General features: G+C 40.2%; 1 protein-coding gene across 2 annotated transcripts in view; it reads right to left on the bottom strand.

The window, feature by feature from the left end:
- The window catches only part of LOC144260773 (sodium channel protein type 5 subunit alpha-like), a 94,432-nt gene that overhangs the window by 55,063 nt on the left and 20,231 nt on the right, over positions 1-19,138 (bottom strand). For both annotated transcript variants that reach the window (XM_077809507.1, XM_077809508.1), the window contains exons 9-15: positions 17,191-17,388; positions 16,003-16,185; positions 13,939-14,340; positions 12,301-12,430; positions 6,663-6,901; positions 6,065-6,256; positions 3,706-4,059 (exon numbers count right to left, since the gene is read on the bottom strand). In XM_077809507.1, the coding sequence (XP_077665633.1) occupies positions 3,706-4,059; positions 6,065-6,256; positions 6,663-6,901; positions 12,301-12,430; positions 13,939-14,340; positions 16,003-16,185; positions 17,191-17,388 (1,698 nt within the window). The remainder of the gene's footprint in view (positions 1-3,705; positions 4,060-6,064; positions 6,257-6,662; positions 6,902-12,300; positions 12,431-13,938; positions 14,341-16,002; positions 16,186-17,190; positions 17,389-19,138) is intronic.

Genomic DNA, 19,138 nt, shown 5'->3' on the forward strand with positions numbered 1-19,138 from the left:
GAAGACATTATATACACACAGAGACCATGAAACAATACCTCCTCCCACCCCACTGTCCTGCTGGTAATAGCTTATCTAAAGTGATCATCAAGTTGGGCCATTTCTTATTTCTTATTTCTGATCTTATTTCTAATCATTAAGGTAATGTCTAATTATTTACAAAGAATGATACAGCCACAAAGTGAATGAAAAGACTCAGACGTTGCAGGGTTCTGACTCTGAGCCAGAGGTGGAAAGAAGGAACTGAGTGGCTTTTGGGATCACCCTGTCCTTTATGCCCTTCACTTGGAGGCACAAAGACACTCAGGATGCAGGCATGGTCCCCAACAGACACTGCTGGCCAAAAGAATCTGAACTTGACTGCACAGGGCATGGGCACACCGTCAATGGAATGTATACAGACAAGCTCTGGAAGTTGCAGTATGGGTTTGAAGGGAGATTGTTTTAACTGGGATTCTTGAAAAAAGGTGTTGAAAGAAAAGGGACTTTCATTTATGAAGGTCTGACTAAAAGCTCACTGAATTCAACACGTCTTTCCACTGATTTCAGTGGGCTTTGGGTCAGGTTTTAGAGAAGTCTGAGCAAATTGAGAGAACAAAGAAGTAAAATTCCTTTAAAGTCATTTGGTAAGCCTTGAATTACAGCTCCGGAAGAATGTTTTGCATTAAAATCCTCGTACAGATCTGGTGCTGCCAGTATTTGAAGAAGAAGTTCCCACAAACATTTTCTTCTTTGGCCTCATGTCCTAGGAATATGTGTACGGGGCTTAGAGTGAAGGGGTAATGGACTGGTGCAGCTATACCTTTGTCATCCCATTTAGACAAATATGGATTTTTTTCATAACCAGACATTCATCTTGTGGGCCAAAGGAACGTTGTTATCCTTATTTTACAGATGGGGAAACTGTTTGGGTTTTTTTACAGATGGGGAGTGACAGAGATGGAGTGACTTTCTTAAGTCCACACAGTGAGATTGCGGGAGAGCTAAAAAATAGAACCCAAAAATCTAACAACATGCTCCTGTGAAACATCACTTGTAAAACCGGTAAGAAGGCAGGAACAAACTAGAGGATCAGGAGACATTCAACATGTGGGAGTGAGGGAGGGAACCATCTTTCCACTGCTAGATCTGGTGATTACCTAGTGAAACTGTATGAGAGTTTGACCTCAAAGGGTACTGCCCCCAACAGTGCATCCCCAGTAAATGTCTTCAGCAACGGAACGATGGGGACCCTAGAAGACCAGATTGAGAAATTTCCCCAAGGTCAGGACAGAAGCTGAAAGGACTAGAAGAGAATTCCTTAGGGAACCGTGTCCACCTGATTCTGACATCTCTGCAAGGAACCTTCTCTGCAAAGGTAAGAGGTTGTGGAAGGTGAGATGCTATTGACTAGGAAGGGACAAAGAGTGATTAGTTTATGATGTTAGTGAATTCCCAGCTAAGCTTTCATAAGCTAAATGTGATATGTATATAGGGCCTGATTTTTTTAAATTTTGCAGACTGAAAACCATGCCAACTTAAAATTTCACAGCGACTCCAATGATTACTCAGATCTTCTTACTCTACAGTGACAGATGCCACTGAAGTTAAAACTGAATCTCTGTAATCAGTAAGGGACCAAAGACACACAGATGATGAGTTCTTGATTTCATTCAGTAAATACACACCAGCCTGTTCATTATAGTAGTGCCCTTCTATAGCACCTTTCATCTCAGGATCTCAAAGCTCTTGAGAAACATTAATTCATCTTCCAACATCCCAGTGAGCTGTAGGGACAGTAAATATCATTCCCATTTTACAATAAGGGAAACTGAGGGAGAGAGAGATTAGGTGACATTGGGCAAGATACAGTGTGAATCAGTGATTCAGCTAGAAATAGAATCCAAATTTCCTGTCTCCTTGCCTTCACTCACCACTAAATCACTATCACAAGATGGGTTGGGTAGGGTGGCGGCATTGGGATAGGGATTTGGAGTAGCAGGGTATGCTGGGGGACAGGCCTGGGACACAATGGAAGGGTTCTGTGTTTTGTGCAGTGAGAAGGGAACACTCATCAGGGAATGCTGCAAGGCTAGTTTGGTTTAGTATCACTGGACTGGTCTACACGAACAGTTAGTTCACAACAAGCTGGGGTGTAAATCTACCCCACATTAGCTTGCTGCTCTTTAAATGTCCATGTGGACCATGTAACTGCATACTAAAAGGTCCATAGCGAGCTTTGATCTAACCTGCTTTGAAACAGACTAAATGTTCTTGTAGACAAGTCCACTGACTCTACTTCTGTGACTTTCCTCAAACTCTCCCCTGAAAAGTGCCAGTTCTGGGTGAAACTTTGATTCAGGAAACCCAGCAGCAGAGGAAGAGCAACAGGATTCAGGTAAAAACCCTGTCTCAAAGAGGTTGGCAGGTTCAGGCCAGCTACTGGCAGCTCGTCTCCTAGGGTGGTAGTCCCATTGGCCAACTACCTCACTGTATGCGGACTGTTCAGCTCTTTTGTCACAAGATCAAGGTGGTAGGAGTCCATGATCATTTGCGATGCTTTGTATTGGACAAGATAGTTATCCCCAGATGGCTACCCCATCTCCTGCCACACAAAGGTTTTGACTGCTTTAAATTTTTTCGTTTTATTGCACTAAGCTTCTTACTATAAGAGATCACTGCCAGCTCCAACCTTCAAATTTAAAATAACACATATAAGGAGAATCTTTGGTCCTGAGACTCTTATCATTTGCACCGTGTAACTCTGTTAACTCCAATTCAGATATTCCGGATTTATACTGGTGTAAGCAAGAGAAGAATTGGATCTTGTACCCCATGAGTCTTTCACTGTATATATTTAATTTTGCATTGTGTTTTGAAATATGAGACTGGGAGGGGGGGTGTCATGTAAACATCACAAGCTGATGTTTTTGATTAACTCTGAATGTCCTGGGTTTGCAATGTTTGTTTTAGGGATAATTACAACATCCCTTTAATGTTTGGTACCCTTAAGCTACTCTTAAGTGCTTTTAACCTTAACTCCAACTGAACTTAATTTTTATTCACATCTTAATATTTATTTGTTTGGCTTTTTTAAAATTCCACTAATATGCCGAAAGCAAGTTGGCAATGAAAATGTCATCTCAGAGTTAATGGGCCAGCATTCTCTTTTAGATACGCTACTTATACAGTAGTGTAATTACACTGATTTCCATGTAGTTACTCCTGATTTAGCCTAGTGTAAAAGAGAGGAGAAGTAGAGCCAATGTCTGGCATCTAAAGAGACCTGAACTATGAGCCTGCATTGAGTTATGTACTGACAGAATTCTGATTTCAGTGTGGCTACATATGGGTCCAGGGGCTGATTGCAAAGAACGCGGTGCAGACACAAGTTTTGATAATCATACACTTAGTGATAATTTACACCAAACTCCTGATAAGAAAATAAATTATTGCCAGTATTTTTTTTTCCTGTTAGAAAATTATTCCTCCCTGGAATGAACACTATCATGTGAAAGAGTTCATTGCTACACTACTGAAAGTGTCTTACTTTAAATATTAATAGGAGTTCTAAAGGTGAAAGACAAATGGGATTTTCTAGAGCACAACATAGTGTGGCCTCTTTATCAACATCTTTGAGGGACTTACCATTGAGTGATAAAAAGACAAGTCAGTATATTGTATACTATATATGCAATAAGAATAGAAAAATAGCTGGAAACTCACCACTAGGTTTCCTATCACCATGACGAGCAAGAAGACTAGAAGGCATAGTGTTTGCTCAGCTACCACCATACAACCCCACATGGTCTCAATCCATTCTCCACACAGAATTCGGAATATAATAAGGAATGAGTGGAAAAAATCCATAAAATGCCAACGTGGCTTGCAATCCTCACTTATTTTATGGCAATTTTCACCATAGTTTTTCCCAAAAAGTTGCATTCCTACCACGGCGAAAATAAAGACTATGATTGCCAGAACCAGGGTGAGATTACCCAGGGCACCCACTGAGTTACCAATGATTTTAATGAGGGTATTTAAAGTTGGCCAGGACTTTGCCAGCTTGAAGACCCTCAGCTGTGTAAAAAATAAAACATAGCATTAGATAACAGAAGATTAGATATTCCTCACATTGCATCATTTAAAAATGGTTAAAAACATTATACATACATTTTAAACTATTCAAACACTCTGAAATGTAGGATATTTTAAAGTCTATATATGATCAATGCAATATAGACATACTGATTTGCACATGTGTTATATCACTATCCCCTGCTCTTTATCTGTTTGTGTCTTTTTGCTCACAGGCCCTGCAGGGTAATGACTGTTTCTTATCTATCTTTATAGACAGTCCAGTCCAATGAGGCCCCAATCCTGATTCGCAAAAAGAAATGGAGTACTTGTGGCACCTTAGAGACTAACCAATTTATTTGAGCATGAGCTTTCGTGAGCTACAGCTCACTTCATCAGATGCATACTTTGGAAACTGCAGCAGACTTTATATATACACAGAGAATATGAAACAATACCTCCTCCCACCCCACTGTCCTGCTGGTAATAGCTTATCTAAAGTAATCGTCAGGTTAGGCCATTTCCAGCACAAATCCAGGTTTTCTCACCCTCCACCCCCCCACACAAATTCACTCTCCTGCTGGTGATAGCCCATCCAAAGTGACAACTCTTTACACAATGTGCATGATAATGAAGTTAGGCCATTTCCTGCACAAATCCAGGTTCTCTCACTCCCTCACCCCCCTCCAAAAACCCACCCCCATACACACACAGACTCCTGCTGTGTGTGTATGGGGGTGGGTTTTTGGAGGGGGGTGAGGGAGTGAGAGAACCTGGATTTGTGCAGGAAATGGCCTAACTTCATTATCATGCACATTGTGTAAAGAGTTGTCACTTTGGATGGGCTATCACCAGCAGGAGAGTGAATTTGTGTAAAGGGGTGGAGGGTGAGAAAACCTGGATTTGTGCTGGAAATGGCCTAACCTGACGATTACTTTAGATAAGCTATTACCAGCAGGACAGTGGGGTGGGAGGAGGTATTGTTTCATATTCTCTGTGTATATATAAAGTCTGCTGCAGTTTCCACAGTATGCATCTGATGAAGTGAGCTGTAGCTCACGAAAGCTCATGCTCAAATAAATTGGTTAGTCTCTAAGGTGCCACAAGTACTCCATTTCTTTTTGCGAATACAGACTAACACGGCTGTTACTCTGAAACCAATCCTGATTGTTGTCTTTGCACACTTCCATAAACATAAATTACCAACTTGCAATTTGAATTTCTCAGGAAATAATCTTGGGGGACAGCACATTGGCAGATTTCATTCTTCCAATATTTCCATGTCTCCTAGAAACAAAACTTTAATAACCTTCCTGATTAACCTAATTTGTACTTGATTTGCATTTACAATAATCAAACTTTTATATGCAGATGGTCTAAATTTTAGACCCACAACTCCAAGTTATTAGGAGTTATGGGTGTTCAGCACCTCTAGAAATCAGGCCACATATCTATCTTGAGTTTTTTATGCCATCCATCACCATACTATAAAGGGCACATAACCTGCTTAATTTTGAACATGTGAATAGTCCTATTGATGCCCAAGTTTCTAGCTAAAAAAAAGACTGATATATATTATACGGATAGATAAACCAGCCACCTCTCTAAAACTCAGGCTAGTAGATGTGCCTAGCGATTATATAATGTAAATGATGCCTATTTTATTACAATTTTTCTCCATCTCCAGCTCTGCTTCTTCTTTCTCAGTTTCTCTGCTTTTGCTTTTCATCTGTTCATTCTCTGCTCCAGCTTTCACTGTATATTAATGTTGGGGGTTTTTTCTATCTCATTCACTCCATATGTTTTTAACCATCTCCAAGTTGAAATACTAATGCTGTATTAGTTTCAGTCAAATCCAAATGGGTTTGAAATCTGGCAAAATGTCTTTCCCATTTCTAGTACTGAGGGTTTACAAATTAATTTTCCTTGCACTGAATGGGGGGCACTGACATCCTCTATTATATTCATGCAAAAGGTTTTATGAGATTGAATCAGTATGAGACATTACCAGTCTGAAAGAACGTAAAACTGATAGGGTTCCTCCTCCTTTTCTGCCTTTAGTTCTGGGTAAACCCAATTCAATTAAGCTGAGGGTGACAATTAAGCTGTCAAAAATATTCCAGCGCTGCTGAAAATAGTAATAAGGATCTAGAGCAATGATCTTCAAGATCATTTCTGCAGTAAAAATGCCAGTAAAGACCTGTGACAAAGAAACAGTAAGTCATGTCAGCCATAAGGGTACTCTTTAGACTACCTTCCTTCAAATATAGTAGCATAGCTATAGATAGGTCAATGAAATCTGAACAGCAGATCCTACTTTTATCATGTATTCATATAATGCATTGTCAATAAAAACTCTAAGCTTTTCTGCTGCATTCTAATTGATGTTTAGAATGTCTGAAAACCAAAAGTAACATCTGGGAACCCCATATCCCTGAAGTAGAAAGAAAGAAAGAAAGAAAGAAAGAAAGAAAGAAAGAAAGAAAGAAAGAAAGAAAGAAAGAAAGAAAGAAAGAAAGAACTTTCTTTCTTATCCGCATTCTTTGTATTCTGGGTAGAAATATCCACAAATTCATTCTTGATATAGAATGTGACAATTCACTTACCATGTTGCCTACGCGAAGCATGAATTTAAATGTGTTTGTCATGTTATAGTGCTCTAATGCCATGAAGATAGTATTCATCACAATGCAAACAGTGATAGTAAGGTCAGTAAATGGATCCATTACTAAAATTGTCACTTTGTTCTTGATTCTCAACCATACCGGACAACAGTCCCATACAAGATACTTTAGGGCAAAATCTTTCAAGCATGGAGGGTATTTCTGTTGTGATTCTTCAAGTTCTTAATGACAAACAAAAAACAAATCAATAACCAGGTAATCAGTGGTGAGCCAAGTGGCAAAAGAAGAACTGCAACTAATGAAAGCACAGGAAACCCCCCCCAAATTCCACCACTTCACAAGTGATCAGGGAACTCTTCTGGATACTTTCTGAAATCATATCACTCATTTTCTACAGAGGCACTCCGTCACTCTGCAATCATTTTAAATACACTTCCTAGACTGGAGAATTAGTATTTTAACTCGTTCTCTTCAGATAAGGTCTCATTCAAAACCCACTGAACTTCAGCAGGCATTGGATCAGGCCTTTATTCGTGAGACATACACTCCTACTGTCAACACCCTTAAAAATATGACTGGGGTAAAACCTTGCTCCAGATGCACCAAGGAATATAAAACTTAAAACTACTTTTGTGCTTTCTCCCCACTTACATGTTATAAATCTTGTGTGCCACATTACCAGTGACCATGCTGCATGCAATAAATAGCTCTGAGACTGATTAATGCTGAAGTGAAATGCCTGTACTACACTTAAATTTTGATTAGATCCACTTCGCCTGATATCACACCTGAATCTTGGGAAAGTTTTAGATTCACATAAAGCCAAATCTCAGTAGAGGCAAAACTCAGTACATATACACAGGTAACATTTTTTAGGCTCAAAATTGTCAGTGGATCTGGACAATGCTGGTGGAAACTGTACGGAAGGTTAAAAGCTATTTTCAAGGATCTGAGAGTGATGAAAAAAGTGGTGTGATTCTTCCATCTGGTGTATAGAATTTATTTGACTAAAACCATGTAATTTACATTATTTTGGGGAAGACTGGGCAGTGAGTGTATTACCTCTGCAGCAACTGATCATTCTGGATACTTGTAAACTATTTACAGTAGTAGCTGACAGTCTGTGCTGTTGCATAGGTGTAATTCGTAAAATCGTGTATGTAAAAAAAGACGAAAATGGCTGAGAACTTAAAAACTAGACAGTGACAGACTGCAAATCCAAGTGATGATTGAGCCTGGTGATATTCCAAACAAAAAAAGCTCTCAGCCATGCTTGTAGCTGTTTCCATTTTTCCACACTGTGTTCCACACTGACTCCACAGACATTCTAGGCTTCAGAATCACGTTTGGGGTTGTTGTGTGTGCTGGGTGGGTGGTTCTGTTCATCTCTGTGTCTGTTGTACTGTGCTGGGAGAGTTTTGTGGATTTGTGTGGGTGCTAGTTAGGCACACAGGTTTGGTAGCTGGGCCAAGTAATCCGCCATCTATGCAGTCTCCCTGATAGCACCAATGAAATTGTTGAATGTAAATTAGCTGTAAAGTAAGGGTGATTTTCTGAATTACCTCTGATATCACAATGGTCTAGGACTCTTGGCATAGCATAGATACATGCCTTACTGTCGCCAAACACAGCATGGGTATAATTCATAAAGTCAAAATGACTGAAAACTTTAAAAGTTTATAGCAAGAGACTGCAAAACCCAGTGATGATTCAACCTGGTGATATTCTGAACAAAAAAGGGTGCTCAGCCATGCTCACACTGACTGTATAGATATTCTAGGCTTCAGAGTAACAACAGAATGACATTCTTGGGATTTTATTATAGAGATTACACACACCAACAAAACAAACAAAAACAATAACCAACAAAACCCTATATTTAAAAAGCATTATTAAAGTTTGCAAAGTGAAGCAAAAGTTAGGAAATGCCAGAATTAAAGTTATCTGTGAAACTTTAATTTGGCCACTTTAAACATATGCATAGTTTTTAATTCTATGATTACACACTTTTTTCCCATAGCACCCGTGCCTCATTCAGTGCACAGGATGGATAGTTCTCACCTAATTAGCAGCTATTCAATATTTTGTTTTCTCCTCATTGATCAAAGTGTGGCCCCATGCCTTGTTTACTGCACACATTCAAACCCTGCTAGGAAGACAAAATTATTAAATTCCTTGTGGGCTTGTCTATGGCTCTCATCATTATAGTATCTGAGTGTTTTTTAGAATTATAGAATTATAGAATATCAGGGTTGGAAGGGACCCCTGAAGGTCATCTAGTCCAACCCCCTGCTCGAAGCAGGACCAATTCCCAGTTAAATCATCCCAGCCAGGGCTTTGTCAAGCCTGACCTTAAAAACTTCCAAGGAAGGAGATTCCACCACCTCCCTAGGCAACGCATTCCAGTGTTTCACCACCCTCTTAGTGAAAAAGTTTTTCCTAATATCCAATCTAAACCTCCCCCACTGCAACTTGAGGCCATTACTCCTCGTTCTGTCATCTGCTACCATTGAGAACAGTCTAGAGCCATCCTCTTTGGAACCCCCTTTCAGGTAGTTGAAAGCAGCTATCAAATCCCCCCTCATTCTTCTCTTCTGCAGGCTAAACAATCCCAGCTCCCTCAGCCTCTCCTCATAAGTCATGTGTTCTAGACCCCTAATCATTTTTGTTGCCCTTCGCTGGACTCTCTCCAATTTATCCACATCCTTCTTGTAGTGTGGGGCCCAAAACTGGACACAGTACTCCAGATGAGGCCTCACCAATGTCGAATAGAGGGGGACGATCACGTCCCTCGATCTGCTCGCTATGCCCCTACTTATACATCCCAAAATGCCATTGGCCTTCTTGGCAACAAGGGCACACTGCTGACTCATATCCAGCTTCTCGTCCACTGTCACCCCTAGGTCCTTTTCCGCAGAACTGCTGCCTAGCCATTCGGTCCCTAGTCTGTAGCGGTGCATTGGATTCTTCCGTCCTAAGTGCAGGACCCTGCACTTATCCTTATTGAACCTCATCAGATTTCTTTTGGCCCAATCCTCCAATTTGTCTAGGTCCTTCTGTATCCTATCCCTCCCCTCCAGCGTATCTACCACTCCTCCCAGTTTAGTATCGTCCGCAAATTTGCTGAGAGTGCAATCCACACCATCCTCCAGATCATTTATGAAGATATTGAACAAAACCGGCCCCAGGACCGACCCCTGGGGCACTCCACTTGACACCGGCTGCCAACTAGACATGGAGCCATTGATCACTACCCGTTGAGCCCGACAATCTAGCCAGCTTTCTACCCACCTTATAGCGCATTCATCCAGCCCATACTTCCTTAACTTGCTGACAAGAATACTGTGGGAGACCGTGTCAAAAGCTTTGCTAAAGTCAAGAAACAATACATCCACTGCTTTCCCTTCATCCACAGAACCAGTAATCTCATGATAAAAGGCGATTAGATTAGTCAGGCATGACCTTCCCTTGGTGAATCCATGCTGGCTGTTCCTGATCACTTTCCTCTCATGCAAGTACTTCAAGATTGATTCTTTGAGGACCTGCTCCATGATTTTTCCAGGGACTGAGGTTTCACAAACAATTGATTTTTGCAAGATGAGGAGGTATTATTATCCACATTTTACAGGTGGGACAAAGACCAAAAAGCACATATGCTGTTGTAGACATAGAAGCTTGGCTCCTGGATGGAAGTTCCACCATTTGGAACTTTGGGGGGTTGAATCTGAAGGATGTTCATTTGGTTACTGAGGTCAGAAGGAGCAGGATCACAGTGGGGTCATAGAGCTAGACTGTGGTCAGGCAAGGAAGCACACAGTCAGACTCCTATAAGAATAGGTTTCCCCTAGTGGAGTAAGAAGCAGGATGGTTCTGAAAGCTATTGTTATGTTTGTTATGTTTAGTCTGGTGAAATAAAAGTTTAGCGGTTTTTCAAATCCAAAAGTTGGAGGTGTAGTCAACTGGGGGATTCTGAAGAGACCTGCAGGTCCCCTGAAATAGAGGGATCACCTGATATTTACAGGCAAATGTCTGAGAGGAAGATTAGAGAGATAAAAGCATAGGTGCAGGAACTAGAGTTTATAGTTTGGTTGAATGGCTCTTAGCACACACACTATACAAATTGTTCCAGCACCCCTGGGTGAAAGGCCATACTAGCAACCTAGAGATACTGATGTTGAACAAAGTACGCCACGGAAGGACAGGTCATGACAGTTGCTTTGCAGGTACTGCTTCAGATTTTCACCACTCCCAATGCTTTTCTTAATGTTATTTATTTACTATCTCTGATAACCTATCAAAAAGTGATTTAAAAGACTGGTAGAACAATGGAGGGAATAGAATGCCTCATGTAGTGGGGGAGAGCCACTATATTTCAAGCTCTTGCTAATGCTACAGTATGACAACTAACAAAGAATGGGTACAAAATTGTTACAAATGTACTCAGCCCAGTCAGTTGGAAATTAATCCTAAAATCCAGGCCACCTCTTATCCCCACACCTGTTTTTTTCATATAACCTACATATCCCCTGCCAAATTTGAAATCTCTGTTCAATGAATGGAGGGCACTAGAGCTTCTCAAATAAAAGGTCTCCAGAATTTTTTAACATGAGCAAAACAAAAGGATTTTTCCCTAACCATTTTTTTCAGAAATGGCTAAACTGTTACAGCTAAAATTTTCCAAAATTGATCAGTCTGAGGTAGACACCCAATATATAGGATTTCAGCCCAAAAGATTAATGTTTGGCAAAGTTATAAGTAGCTGGAACAGAATCTTATAATGAGATTTTTTCTCCTGCTGATAATAGCTCATCTTAATTAATTAGCCTCTTACAGTTTGTATGGCAATTTCCACCTTCTCTGTATGTATATATATATATATATATATATCTTCCTATTATATGTTCCATTCTATGCATCCGATGAAGTGGGCTGTAGCCCACGAAAGCTTATGCTCTAATAAATTTGTTAGTCTCTAAGGTGCCACAAGGCCTCCTTTTCTTTTTGCGGATACAGACTAACAAGGCTGCTACTCTGAATCTTATAATGAGATGTGTCAGGTAACCTTAATAATAGGTGACACTAGCAGACCCATCTATAATTATGTATAAAAACTAAATTAAAGGAATTTTAAGATGGCAAAGACAAGTACAGAAAAGTCTGGAAATGACAGAATTAATTTTGCTTGTGCAATCTTCATTTGGCTCCCTTGGGCATGTGCCTGTGACAGTCTTTCCCAATATCACAGTCTATGGCAAAGTCAAGAAATAGAACTCAGCTCTCTTGTATCCAGGTCCAGTGCCTTAAACACAAAAGAATGTCCTTTCTCCTTCTGCTACTCCTAGCTCATTCCCTGTCCATCCTGTGCACTGAATGAGGTAAGAGTCCTGTAGAATAAAAAGTCTGATCATGTAATTAAAGACTGTTTTATAACACATATTCACAAGATAGCCAAATTAAGGCTGCATAGGCAACATTAATTCTGGAATTTCCTAACTATAGCATCTACAAAGGCTCTATTAGCAACTTTAAATTTTTTACTCTTGACATTTGGATGACATTCTGATCTTTCACATCAACATATGCTTAGGTTTGAATTAAAAAATGATGAGAAATGACTTACCCTCCAGGACACTGGTAATGACACTGACTGCACTTGCTGCCCTTTGTCTTTGAAGTGGCTCATTAAAATAATCCACTGACAGACGAGGGGCCAAATACATCTTGCTCCCCTCATCACATAAAGGGCTCTGCTTAAAGAAGTAAACATGGTTAGTAAAATACCACAAAACAAAGTGAAGTATCAGGCAGTTGGGGTAGCTGTGGAGGTTAATATGAATGAAGACATGCAGTGAATAAATGGGTCTCTTCTGCAGGAAATAGCCATTTAGAATGAGATGTAAAATGAAGGCCCTAATCCATTGTGGCCATTCTAGTTCCCAGAGTATTTGCATTAAGTCTTCTGCACAAATTTCAGTTTGGTTAAAGAGATTCTGCCTTGCTACAATTCCTCTTTTATTGAGCCTTCAGAATTTCCTATCCTGAATTTATCTGTAGTGTTTCTGCACATCATGAAACACCTGGCATGTTGCACACATGTGCCCAAGCAGATAGTCTATGCTGTAATATTCTATTAATTTTGCTATCATGACCTCCCTCTCCTTCCCTCTCTTCATGGATTTGGGTTGGAATTATATAAAAATTTAATGGGTCTGTATGCTTTCAACCAGGGCTAGATAAATGCAATGACCACCCATAAGTCCTAACATTTTGCACATTTTTCCCACTCCCTATCTTCTCAACTCTTTTATCCTACAGAAGGATCAACAGGTTGCAGATCTCCCATTGTGCATATATGATTTTCTTTTTACAGCGCCAGCTCTCCTCAGCCTGTTTTATTGCTTCTCCCTATGTCCTGCATATTCATCTCATCCCCACTGGGAAAATTTTCACACACTCTCCAAAATTTCTGAAATCCCACATAAAACTTTTTCAAAGGATCTAAAATCTAACACACATCCATGTACAGTGCAGCTCTTTGCTTTAGTACAATGAGAGATTATTAAAAATGGTTATATTACAGGCAGACTACAATTTTCAAACCATTATAAATTCTCCAAACAAAAGTGGATTTCCATGGGGATACCAAGGATCACTTATTTTCACTAAGGAGCATTTTCATGCCAAGTTATATCTTTCTATTGCAAACCATTTCAGCACAAGAGCTGCTCAAAAAAGATCACAAAAATTATTTTTCATATTAAAATATAGCTGAACTCATTTTGCTCAAATTTTTCACCACTTGGAAGAGACCAGACCTAGAAACTTTCAGGTTCCTGAAAAGTAAGTTTGCAAAAGTTCCAAACAGGTGAAAAAAGCAGTTTAGAATGGAAATACTTCGACCACTTTTACAACACTTGTCAGTAGCATGAGAACTGTGTTAAACTCATGTGGCCACTTTTTCTGCTGGAGTAAGCAAATGCAGATCCATTTACATCAGTGAAGTTTTATCTTCTTATTCAAGTAATGAATTTGATCCACGATGCTCACACTGGTTCAGATTCTGTTCTCAACTCCACTGGAGTTACTCCAGATTTAAAATAGCATAGCAGAGAGCAGATTTTCCTCAATAGATCCTGCCCTACTGTGTTTTTGTGGATGTTCAATATGTTAAAGTACGTAAGGAAACCACAGAAAACCTTATGCTTCTGGAGGAAAGCATAATATGAAGTACATGTTTTTAAAATAGCACTTTTCTTACCAAATCACCTATTCTAGGGTTTTCCATAACTGGGGGGAGCAATAACCCTTCAGGAGCAGATGGTTCTAGACTGTATGCCCTGGTGCTTCCTCCTCCTATTAATGAAACCACGCCATTGTAACCATCTGTGTTGTTGCACTTGCCATTCTGCATGTAGTTTGGAGAAGCAGGATAAGAACTATGGCTCATTTGACTTTGCACACTCAGTTGTCTTCCAGTCCGTGCAACCAACAGTGACCCACGCTGGATTTCATTTTCCCCAGCACTGCTGACCTCATCATAACCAAGATAAGCTTTGGAGCCAACGTCTCTGCCAGATATCTGGAAATTGAATATGCTTCCATGGCTGAGCCTGCGCTTCATTTGATTTGCACTGGCACCATAAGTAAGACCAAGAAGAGCCTAAAAGTCCCAAAAAAGGAAAAAGGGGGAAATGGCACATCAAGCAATACATTTCTTGGGAATGATAAAGAGTTTGAGTTCTCCCATCAACCATGGAAGATCCATAAGTCCCACTTTAGAATCATAGAATATAAGGGTTGGAAGGGAACTCAGGAGGTCATCTAGTCCAACCCCCTGCTCAAAGCAGGGCCAATACCCAATTTTTGCCCCAGATTCCTAAATGGCCCCTTCAAGGATTGAACTGACAACCCTGGGTTTAGCAGGCCAATGCTCAAACCACTGAGCTATCCCCCCCCCCCGAATTTAATATTCACGAGGCATATTTCTTAAAAAACTCTGCAGATTTCAGAAGTCACAGCACATATATGCATCATGGTATGTTTTATATAAGCGGACATGGAGAGGTTCCCTTTGTTATCAGCTAAGAATATCACAAGGATATGACTCTAACCATGCCTGTATCAATACATTGTATTGTAAAGGCTTCTACCAAGTACTTGAATCTGAAAAATTATTTATTTTGGGGAGGGAACAGCAAATCTCCAGTTTGAGCCTCCCTCAGAGAGCTCTCTCTCTCTTCCTCACTAAGGAGCAGCTAGGATTCCAAGTTTCTGCACCTTCATGGCCAAGTCTCCAAGGAGGTAAATATTTAGACACCTAAGAGCATAAGTGATTTCAAACAAAGACAGCCTTGCAATGGAGAAGCTGACCTGATTTGATAGTTCATGCTCCTTAAGCCCTAGTCCGTCTTAATGACACAAAATCAAACCAGGAATGGGACAAAGAAGGGAACTCAGAGGACTACAATTAAGAAGTGAGGGAGCTTCACTCAAGCCAGATAAAGCTATTTTGACACTGAAGGGTCAGGTACCCAAGACACGCCCCATTAAACAAAATGGAACCAAGAACAAAGGAGTACCTGACCCCCCATCACTGCCACCTCCTTGGAAAGGTGAATGTGGCCCCTATCTCCCCCTCCTTCCCAAAGGACAAGGAGAAAATTCAGATGGGCCTCCCCCATCTCTAACCCTCCCAGAGATACAGGGATGGGGGCACCAGGAGTCCACTGCTTGCCGCCTTCATCCTCCCCCCTTAGGGGATCTACGAAAAGCAGGTAATATTTATTCCCCCCTCCAATCCCCAACTTTCTAGGAGGGTTAGAGAGAGGGAAGGTGTTTAAAGTTACTCAAAAAGGATTTAATTTAGATTTTAAATGACAGTTATTGAAATCCTATCAGCTGAAGCAGGAATCTCTGGTAATCCTTGTAACTTCATTTCACTAAATATTGATTTTATTTTTGCAAAAGATTGTTTATGGAATTTTAACTGAATTCTAGTTCCAATGCAGTTTTGTTTCACTTCCTAATATGGCAAGAAATGCTTTTTTTATTTATATTTTTAAATGTTCATGAAACTACTTCTCTTACAGAAAATTCTGCAATGAAGGGTGACACCTCACTTTCATTATACCTTCTCTTTCACACATAACTTTCTCAAAAGTTTAACTTTTGCATTATATGCTTCCTTCCCAACTCAAAAGAGATTTTTTTTTAAAGATTGAAAAAGTGGATGTTAGCTTTTATCTATAAATACAGCCTACTGTTTCTTAATGGGGTTGTATTTGTGTTTTTGAGCAATTCTTGAATTTACACAATGAATTACCGACTTTCGTTGATCGTCACTGGACTGTGATTCGTGTATTTTTTTATCTTCCCCATAATCTTCTGTCTCTAAGGACTTATTTTTCTTTCTCCTGTTGCTTCTATCTTTGACTTCTTTTGAGGGTAAAGGCGAGATTTCAAAAGAGCAAAGTGACATTGTATCATTTCCTTTATCAGCCAATGCCTAAAATTAAACAAACAAAACCATAGCTGATATTATCACTGCACAATTAGCATCTCAGTAAGGGAAAAGATTGCTGTGCTCTGTAATTCTTTCTTGTTAACAATTATCATTTCATATAGATGGTTAAATACCAACACTCCTTGCTTTTGGTGCAAGCTGATCACAGCAGAAATTAGGAAGGATTTCCCACTCCACATAGAACACTGAACAAGAAGTTACATGCTGTGTTTATGTGCAAACAGGTACTAGTCCCTAGCAGAGACAAAATATAACAGTCTGGACTATTCATGTGGTTCAACTTCCATTTTTGTATACTCACTACATATTTGCTTACTGTAAAAATACTCAATTTTTAACCTGATTCTGCATAATCTATCCACTTCCCAATATGAGGGCTTAAACACTGAAAATCACAATTTGTGTTAAGTTTTCAGTGATATTTTTCTATACAAGAATTCTGCTCTCCAGGTGCTTGATCCATTGAAGTCAACTAGAGTCTTTTCATTTACTCCAGTGGGCTTTGGATCTAACTCTAAAGCCGTCAAAGAACAAAATTTATTGTATATTTCAATACAATATTAAATATTTCAATACAAAAAAATATTGTATATTTCAATATATATTCAATCCAGCCTTCTCACAAGCATAGAACAGCACAGCAGAGGAATACAAAAAATGTTTATGTCTGTGGAAACTATAGATTGGTGGAATTTTAGACATACTTTATAATATCAATTTGCTTACAGTACCATGGACTAATGTTATGTTCTGCTGTTCACTCCTCACAGCTACAATTTACCAACCAATAAGGAAACATTCCTATTACTCTCGGCAGCAGTCTGATAATTTTAAATAAGATAGTAGTTGGCACCTCTTCTCATCAGTGACCACAGCGTCATTGTTAATACACACTCAAAGATAGGGAATGAATGAAACATTTCACTATCAATATTATATACAGTTGGTGGAAACTGCCTAATTTTAACAAGGGAATAGTTCATGGACCTCTTGCTCTTTTTTTAACAGTTCCATGGCTTCCCGAAACTTCCTTTCCTTTGCCTCAGTTTCAGCAATAGTAGCTTTGTTCTGCTCTTCATATGCCATTGTTACTACAGCCAGGATCAAGTTGACCAGATAAAATGAGCCCAGAAAGATGACCAGCATAAAAAAGAGCATGTAGATCTTCCCAGAAGCTCTGAGAGTCTGTAAGCACAAAGTACACACTAAAGTAAGAAGTCTGAAATGACATTTCAAGTCTAATTAGATAAATTAATATTGAAAAGCACATTGAAGATGTAAAGCACTATATGAAAGTAGTAAACATTATTCTAATTTATTTTTTTAAAGCTTGGTCACATATCCATATTCCTGAATAAAATTCTTGGAAAGAACCTTAAAAGAACCCTGCCCTCTCCTTTGGGAGTTAAGCCATGGCGATAAGGCAAACCCACAGCTGGACCAAGGCTGGTCACTCAGCTATGACTCACCCCTCCAGAAGAGCCTGCAGTGACATACTTATCCTTGGGCAGGGTCCAAGTCAGATGAGTCCAGGCACAGATATTTCACTCCAACTACCAAAGCTGTAAGTTCATCTGTCCAATAGCACCACTCAGCTAGGGACCCTCCTGCTGCCTTGCTGTGTTTCAGATTTCCTAGGCTTCCAGACTACAGTCGATCCTGTCCCTATTCCAGCCCCAGCTTTGCCCAAGCCTTGTTCCAGCCCACTCCCACCTTGTCTGTGTCCTATTCTGACCCTGCTCCAGCCCTGTTCCTGACCTCCTTCAGCCATGCACCCACCTCTTGATCCCCAGACCCTTGGACTGATTCCAGCCTTTCGCCGGCTTTCGGACTCTATGATCCTGATTTGGCTTTTCTATGGACTCTGGCCCTGGTTCTGACCCTGAGCCTTTCCCTGGACCCCAGTTTCAGCACTGCCCTCAGCCTGGTCCTGGCTGTCCATCCAACTTTGACACCTGGTATTTGTTCTTGGGCACTGCTCCAATCACGAGGCCTGACTGCCTAGAACCCACAGTCTGACAATGGCTGTTCTGGCATCGAGGTCTGCTCCTATGAAAGTCAGTCATTGAGTCAGTTTTAATTGAGATTTGTCCAAATTTAATTTCAGGCCCAAATGGGAGAATGTTTGATGACTAGGGTGTCATTTTGGACCCGAGCACTTGATGCTGCCCAGACTAGACAGTCATCCAGATAAGGCAATATTAAATGCCTGTATGATGGAGATGGGCTGCTATCACTGACATGAATTTGGGAAAGATCCTCGGGGCAGATGAGAGACTGAAGAGAAGTACTGCATACTGGTCATGGTTGGTGCTTACCACAAATTGAAGATTCTTCCTGTGAAAAGGATGCATCACCATATGAAAGTATGTGTCTTGTAAATCAAGGGTAGCAGAGCAATCTCCGGAAAGGATAATAGAAGTGAGGGTAACCATCCTGAATCTGATTTTTTGGATGAAATAGTTAAGGTTTCTTAGATATAGAATGGAATGCAGACGCCCAGATTTCTCGAGGACCAGGAAGTACTGGGAATAGAAGCCTTTTCCTCTGTGCTGGTAATGAATTTCCTCTATCACTCCCAATTCTAGAAGGGACCAAAGCTCTTGAAGTAACATGGTCTTGTGATAGGAGTCCTCAAAAATGGTTGGGGAAGGTGGGTTGGGAAAAGGGAGAGATGTAAATTGGATGACAGATTCCTCCTTCACTGTTCTGAGTACCCATTTGTCAAAGGTAATCAAGCACAGTAAAAGAGGGATAGGCATTATCTGAAAGGAGGCAATATTATCACTGCACTCTCTTCAAGTGAAGAATCAAAATGATTGCTTCAAGGATGCAGTCATCTGGTGAGAAGGGCCTGCCACAGTTGAAGATGGCTGGTGTCTCTGAGAAAATCTTGACCTTCTCTTAGGAGGTATATAGACTGGAGTCTGCCAAA

Source organism: Eretmochelys imbricata, chromosome 2, assembly GCF_965152235.1.
Source record: "Eretmochelys imbricata isolate rEreImb1 chromosome 2, rEreImb1.hap1, whole genome shotgun sequence".
NCBI lineage: Eukaryota > Metazoa > Chordata > Testudines > Cheloniidae > Eretmochelys > Eretmochelys imbricata.